At 49.1% G+C, this 7647-nt stretch overlaps 1 protein-coding gene across 1 annotated transcript in view; it reads left to right on the forward strand.

Annotated features, from left to right (window-relative positions):
* The window catches only part of src (v-src avian sarcoma (Schmidt-Ruppin A-2) viral oncogene homolog), a 41574-nt gene extending 34148 nt beyond the window's left edge, over positions 1 to 7426 (forward strand). Inside the window, exons 7-13 of the mRNA XM_029246228.1 lie at positions 2266 to 2415; positions 3051 to 3206; positions 3321 to 3500; positions 3906 to 3982; positions 5286 to 5439; positions 6912 to 7043; positions 7153 to 7426. Coding sequence (XP_029102061.1) covers positions 2266 to 2415; positions 3051 to 3206; positions 3321 to 3500; positions 3906 to 3982; positions 5286 to 5439; positions 6912 to 7043; positions 7153 to 7361 — 1058 coding nt within the window. The 3' untranslated portion in view covers positions 7362 to 7426. The remainder of the gene's footprint in view (positions 1 to 2265; positions 2416 to 3050; positions 3207 to 3320; positions 3501 to 3905; positions 3983 to 5285; positions 5440 to 6911; positions 7044 to 7152) is intronic.
* Positions 7427 to 7647: the final 221 nt, after the last annotated feature.

Below are 7647 nucleotides of genomic sequence, written 5' to 3' on the forward strand. Positions count from 1 at the left end.
CGGGGAGAGGCAGATCGCTGAATGGAGAGAGCGAACGGTAGCTGGGGGGTGCGGTGGGCTGTGGGGGACGGCTGAGCGACGGCGGCTCAACGAGACGCGCCGAAGTAGGTCACTCTAGCCAGGCTGGATCGCTGCAGGCCGTATCTTTGTTCCGGCGAAAAGGAAGGAGGGGCGACGGAGAAGGCGGCCGGGCAGGCGAGCGGCGTCTCTTCGCTGGGATGTGCGGCGCCCCCTAGTGACGCGCAGTGATTACTGCACCTAGCAGGGCTCCAAGTACTCTTAGACTGCAAGAGGACGGGCTCCATCTGCCACCCTGCCTGCTGCCCCATTTTTTCTTTCTTTGTTGGTTTCCAGGCATGTTTATCAAGGCGATATGCAATTTAATAAAGCTTTAACTAACCAATTCATTCTTTCATCCATCGTTTTAATATGAAAGGGAAAATATGAAAAATATTTACAACTTTTTTTTTTTAATACTTGTAACGCTCACGTGGCACGAGCTCTAAAGTAAATCCCATTTCACACCCCGACTGACTCTGGCACGAAGCCTGTTTGAAAGTGGTTTCGTTCCTGGCCGCGTTCCGAAGAACCGATGTCTCCTGCTTTTCCCGCTGAGCTCACGTTTGAGTGTGTTCACGCTGCTCTGATGGAGTGAGCGCAACATCAGCTAGTGGTCGCTCAGCAGAAAGGGTGGTGCATCTCCTGCGAGCAGCACTTTTGGTCTCGCATGATAGAATCACCTGAAATCCCCAAAGAAATGTTTCCCAACATTCAGTGATGGGCTCTGTAGTGAAAACTGGGCAGCTGGCAGAATGGCAGCAACTGTGTTTCTTGCTCATGGTTTTGATGCATTAATACTGTAATACTGGTAATATGCTCAGTTAACGTTGTGCTTTCCTTGTATGCCAAGCATAGTTTATTCCTGAGCATGTGCTTGTAAGGTGAATTCTTCTGAAATGAACATGTTAATTTGATTCATTTAATTGGGAAGAAATTCTACTGATGGGAGGTGCGGTGACGCAGCGGGTTTGGTTGGGTCCTGCTCTCTGGTGGGTCTGGGGTTCGAGTCCCGCTTCGGGTGCATTGTGACGGACTGGCGTCTCGTCCTGGGTGTTTCCCCTTCCCCTCTAGCCTTATGCCTTGTGTTGTCGGGTTAAGCTCCGGCTTGCCCCGACCCCACTTGGGATGAGCGGCTTCAGACTGTGTGTGTGTGTGTGTGTGTGTGTGTGTGTGTGTGTGTGTGTGTGTGTGTGTGTGTGTGTGTGTGTGTGTGTGTGTGTGTGTGTGTGTGTGTGTGAAATTCTGCTGTTCTTGCACAGCACAGTGGTGCAGCTAGTGCCCCGCAGCTCCTGCATTCTGGGTTCGAGAGTCCAGCTGTGGAGTTTTTGTCTTCTCCATGTTTGTGCAGATTTCATGCTCTGGTTTCCTCCCACGCTCAAAAGGCATGCGTCACAGTAGCAGCCTGAGTGAATTTCCCCACTGGGATTAATACAGTATCATCATTATTACTATTATCAGTAATTACTGTAATCAAATGTAATGTTCATAACCGTTTTCTCCTGATGTATCAGTGATGACAAATTAGTAAATCACTGTAAGTCCATCGTACTTTTATTCAGAAGCCTTTCAGGAGAATGGCTTTTTTCTTTTCAAGTTCTAAACTGATAGGTAAGGCTTTCCTTTGCCTTTCCAACATCTTTTTTGCAGTTTGCTTTTATGCTCTGAGGATCATTTATTATGATAAATGTTGACTTTACACATCAATAAGATTTCTGATAGATGCTTGCAAGCGATGACTCATCTGAGACCATTGAGATGCACAGGAGAAGCTACAGATGGAGAAAGAGCTGTTGTCCTTGTGTGGAGCTCTATGTTAGCTAGGCTCATATTTTCAATTGAAATGTGTGTTTTTGAACGACATCTCTTGTGAGTGTGAGTTCGTAGCTTCATGGTGCAAAATTCAGGGTACAAATTACACACACACACACACACACACACACACACACACACACATCGTCTGAAACCGCTTGTCCCATACGGGGTCGCAGGGAGCCGGAGCCTAACCCGGCAACACAGGGCGCAAGGCTGGAGGGGGAGGGGCTGCACCCAGGACGGGATGCTAGTCTGTCGCAAGGCACCCCGAGCGGGACTGAAACCCCGGACCCACCGGGGAGCAGGACCCGGTCCAACCCACCGCGCCCCCCTCGGGTACAGATTACACACACTGATAAATGCAAATGATGTTCTTCACTCCTCCTCCTGCAGGGGCGTACTGCTTGTCTGTCCTGGACTACGACAATGTGAAAGGTCTTAATGTGAAGCACTACAAAATTCGCAAGCTGGACAGCGGGGGATTCTACATCACATCCCGATCGCAGTTCAGCACCCTGCAGCAACTGGTCGCACACTACCGCAGTGAGTGTTCGCTGCACGTCTACACCCTCGACATTTACAGCCTGCTTTGTCTGTCATCTCGGCACATGTAATATGAGAAAATATATTTTAGCCTCGTTCGCCAGCCTTTGCCACCCCCCACATCTGGTGGAGCTCAACTCTTCATTGCAGACATCCTTAGCCATCTCTGTACTGCGTTTTTACCATTTCTTCATTTATCTTTTTATATCGCTGAGATTTACTTTCAGTTGTTACTTAATAATTCTGTATTATATCCATATGGGGTTCATTTGTCTTTTATTGCTTTACTCCATTCATATATAAATATTTATAATCCATTATATACTTTTTATACATATACATAAATATAAAGAAGGTATTATTGCTGGTGTTCCCTTTCTTCCCTGTGGAATTTCTGGAATGCAGAACACCTCTGTTGAGGGGGCCGTGTGCGGCCTGTTTTACGAGTAGATAAGTGGAGTTTTTTAGGGAGCCTAAAAGGACAGTGGAGATGAACATCTAGTGAGAGATGCAGAACTCTTTTCAACCGTTTTTAAAGCATATTTGTACTGAGACTCCACAGAGTCTCCCGTTGTCTGAAAACGAGTCCTAACAAGCGTGACCGTTGTCATCCGGCCGCTGTCGTCTCTCCTCAGAACATGCGGACGGCCTGTGCCACTGCCTCACGGACGTGTGCCCCGTGCTGAAGCCCCAGACCCAGGGTTTGGCCCGCGACGCCTGGGAGATCCCTCGCGAGTCCCTGCGGCTTGACGTGAAGCTGGGTCAGGGCTGCTTCGGGGAGGTCTGGATGGGTAAGTCGCCTTCGGTCGTCCCCGAGTGTGTTCTCAGGAGGTAGCGGGAGCGCGGTCACGTGAACGCGTCCGCAGAGCCCTAAAGGAAATGCGCGTGTGACCGAACCTCCCCAGGAACCTGGAACGGAACGACGCGGGTGGCCATCAAGACGCTGAAACCGGGCACCATGTCCCCGGAGGCCTTCCTACAGGAGGCCCAGGTCATGAAGAAGCTGCGGCACGAGAAGCTGGTGCAGCTGTACGCCGTGGTGTCCGAGGAGCCCATCTACATCGTCACCGAGTACATGGGTCAAGGCAAGTCGACGCAGCTGCGCTCCGAGGCGGTGGCGTCCGAAAAAAAGTCTCTCGGCGATTGTAGCGTCGCCACGTGGCACTAAAGGTGCCCTGGCTGTTCCGATGGGATGGCGTCGCCCTTCGTACGCGCCGCTGGTTGAAATCGGAGAAGTAGTACGCGCTCGGCGCCGAGGAAATATCGCTACGGTGGGGATAGGGGGGTCCTCCGAAAACACCAGAATAAAACGTACCCAAACTAAATACAGACGTATCGGTGTCCTGTAGCGATGTGGATCGCAGATTAACGAAATGCCCGCGGGGCGCGACGCTAAGCGGTAAACGGGTCAGGTTGCGGCGTCTGTCGACGGCTTGTCTGTGCACGGAGTTCACGAGGAAACCAACAAGTGGCCTCTGTGACCCCACCAGGGAGCCTGCTGGACTTTCTCAAGGGGGAGATGGGAAAAGTACTGAGACTGCCCCAGCTCGTGGACATGGCCTCTCAGGTGACCGTCTCGCATGCATCTTCTCTCTCTCTCTCTCTCTCTCTCTCACTCTCACACTGGTACTGCACTACCACACCAAGCTATTGTTGAAAATGCGTAGTTAAACAGCTACAGGTGACTCTGTAAAGGCCATCCGGTTGCGTCGTGGTTAAAGCTGTCGCCTTTGGACTCACGGGTTACAGGTGTGAATCCCACCTCCAGCTGTAGTACCCTCGAGCAAGGTATTTACCCTAAATTGCTCCAGTAAAATCCCCCCGCCGTATAAATGGGTTAATCGCCGTAAGGAGCTTAGCGCTGCGAGTCACTTCGGAGAAACGAGAGCTAAATGAATATGTATGAAGGTACTCTGTTATTACCATCTTATTCTCTTATGAACTAACTACTGTCCCGTTTTATATAAAGAAATTTGTTTAATTCCTAAGAGTAAAAATGCAGGACAAAATGAAACATTATGCAGACGCAAACAGAACAAATGGCAGGGGAACGAAAACAGATTACCAAAAAAAAAAACTGAAATATGCACACGACAGTCTTTAAAAGTTACCGGCAGACAAAATAGTATCGATGACGGTATTGATGTACGGCTTGACGTCACCATGGAAAAACAAGAAGCGGGATTTTTAACCAGTGACTTTACCTTTTTGAATATTTAATTTTGCAAGCAAAGCAAGGGAAACCAAATAGTACTCTCTCTCTCTTCCTGTCCATGCCACAGACACTATGCAGTAAAACTTTAAATATCAATGAAAAGTCATGATATTATTATAGTTGATCACTAATGGATCTACACAGGCCTTACAAGAACAACCCGGAACTTCAGGGTAAGATGGTTTTTAGCTGGATGAAACCTACAGACTAGTCGATACGATACTTCTCTACCCTCATTCGCACCTAAATCCGTAAAAGGCACAGGCCACTTTTTTTTTTTTTTGGTACCCCATAGAATAAACTCAACAGAACCGCTCCAGTAACACTGGGAACAGGTTTAATTTAAAGTATATACATTTATTAATTCAGCTGATGCTTTTTTCCAAAGCAGCTTACAGTGGTGAGCTACTTAGTTATTTACCCATTTATAGAGCTGGGTAATTTTACCGGAGCAATTTATGGTAAGTACCTTGCTCAAGGGTACTACAGCCAGAGGTGAGTCTCAAACCTGTGACCTTGGGCTCCAAAGGCAACGGTTCCAACCACTACGCTACCAGATTATTTGAATGGAGTTTAAATATAATTTGAAGCTCCCGTTAGGGACGGCTGCATGTTGCTGGAGGAGCGCGTGTAACGGCACGCTTTGTGTCGTCAGATTGCCTCGGGGATGGCCTACGTCGAGAGGATGAACTACGTGCACAGGGACCTCCGGGCGGCCAACATCCTCGTGGGCGACAACCTGGTGTGCAAAGTGGCCGACTTCGGCCTGGCCCGACTCATTGAAGACAACGAGTACACGGCGAGGCAAGGTAAGGCCCCTGGGGGGTGGGGGGCGGGGGTGCCGCCGGCTCCTTTCACGCAGATCTTTGCACGTCTAGCGGCCGTGTTTTTTGGAAACCTTTGTCTTTTCGCATGTAAGCTCTGATTTTTATCTGTTCTTTCTCCTTGAGAAATTAAGACAGTTGGAGTGAAACCACAACATGCTGCATTCTTACCGTCATTTTTGTTTGTATCTACATTTTTTTTTAAAACATTAGTGCATAATTAGCAGTCTTATTTGTTTGTTATTACTAGTGTTGTTATTATTAATTTAGTTAATTCAATTCTCTGAGGTGACTTTCAGTGTTACGGTTGTACGCTAAGCTGCTTACCATTATGTTCCCATTTACACAGCTGGGATAATTTATACTCAAGGAATTTGTGGTACGTACCTTGCTAAAAAGTCATATACTGTTGGCATTTGAACTTGGGTTCTTTGATCGCAAGGGCACCCTCCTACCTCTGTTTATTATAAGCAATAATGTTTCTGGTTTAGGTTTTCAGACTGATTTCAGGCCTTCCTAACCTGTGTGTTTCTTCCTGAGTACACTGGCTCCTCACCTTATGAACACAACTGGGAAAGGAAATCCGTTCGTAATTCAGTTTCGTTCATAACTGCAGTCGCTTTCGCCACCAAGTCACAAAGTTTTGTTTGTGTTGCCTGTTTTGTTGCCTCGGTCTAAGTTTGATTTCAGGCAGCTGGTAGCGTAGTGGTCAGCGCTACTACCTTTGGACCCAAAGGTTGTAGGTTTGAGTCTCGCTTCTGGCTGTAGTACCCTTGAGCAAGGTACTTAACCAGAATTGCTCTGGTAAAATTACCCAGCTGTATGAATGGGTAAATAACTGTAAACAGATTAACATCTGGCTTTGGAGAAAAGCATCAGCTAAATGAATAAATGTAAGTTTAATAGCGCAGTGCAACCTTGTTTTTTTTAGGGGTTTGGCTATAAAAACCTCAGGTATAGTTGTGACAAGGTTTGGGGGGGGGGGGAAAGATTTTAATATTTTGACTTGAGTGATAGTAAAAAATATTTTAAAGTGACAGAATGAAACATTCCCTCTCTGTTTGTCATCTTTGTCATGTTTGTCATCTTATTACTTATCTCTGGGGAACATCAGATACAAGCTGTAAACGCTGAAAGGGAGCGGCGTCGCGGTGGTCTCGCGCTTGTGTTGTGTGATCATTTACCAGCGTGTGTCTTCCGGGGACAGAAACGCAGGTCGCGGTTACACTGCAACACAGACATTGAAGAACACAGAAAATGCCATGGTAACAATTTGGAAAAACAAGTGCAGTCTTCAAAAATTCGTAACGTGAAGAGCCAGCGTCCCGTCTTTGGTTTGCGACTCGCGTTATACAGATAGGTGCGCGTTGCGTTCTGGCGAACCTGAACCGTGCGCACAGGCCAGAGAGCAGGAAGCCCTCACGTGCCCCCACCCCCCCCCCATGTCTCCGCCCTAGGTGCCAAGTTCCCCATCAAGTGGACGGCCCCGGAGGCGGCGCTCTACGGGCGCTTCACCATAAAGTCTGATGTCTGGTCTTTCGGTGTTCTTCTCACCGAGCTGGCCACCAAAGGCAGAGTGCCGTACCCAGGTACCACGAATCCATCTGGCGACACGGCCAACGTTTCCCCGGCGGGCGTCCGGGCTCACTGTCGTGGCGCCGGTGTGTTCCTGAGGTGTGCTCCCGTCTTGTCTCGCAGGCATGGTGAACAGGGAGGTGCTGGAACAGGTGGAGCGGGGCTACCGCATGCCCTGTCCTGCCGAGTGCCCCGAGTCCCTGCACGAGCTCATGCTGTCCTGCTGGCGCCGAGAGCCCGAGGAGCGGCCCACCTTCGAGTACCTGCAGGGCTTCCTGGAGGATTACTTCACCTCCACGGAGCCCCAGTACCAGCCGGGCGAGAACCTTTAGAGAGGCCGAAGCCGCAGGCACTTGTGGGCGGATCACGTTGGGGGGAGGGGGGGGGGTCGGCGCTTGGCTCTTGGCTCTGTACCCCACCACTGATGATGAAGCACTGCCAAGCCTTCTGATGCACCCATCTCTCCCTCCCACCCATCCCCCTCCCCCGCCACCCGAACCACCCCTTTGCCATGACGACCGTCATGTCCTCCGCCGGGTTTTAAGTTTACTGCTGTGTGGCGTAAGAGCCTCTTAGATATAATTATTACCTTGTTGCATAATTACTACAATCATTAGA

The sequence above is a fragment of the Scleropages formosus genome, chromosome 19, assembly GCF_900964775.1.
Source record: "Scleropages formosus chromosome 19, fSclFor1.1, whole genome shotgun sequence".
In the NCBI taxonomy this organism is placed as follows: domain Eukaryota; kingdom Metazoa; phylum Chordata; class Actinopteri; order Osteoglossiformes; family Osteoglossidae; genus Scleropages; species Scleropages formosus.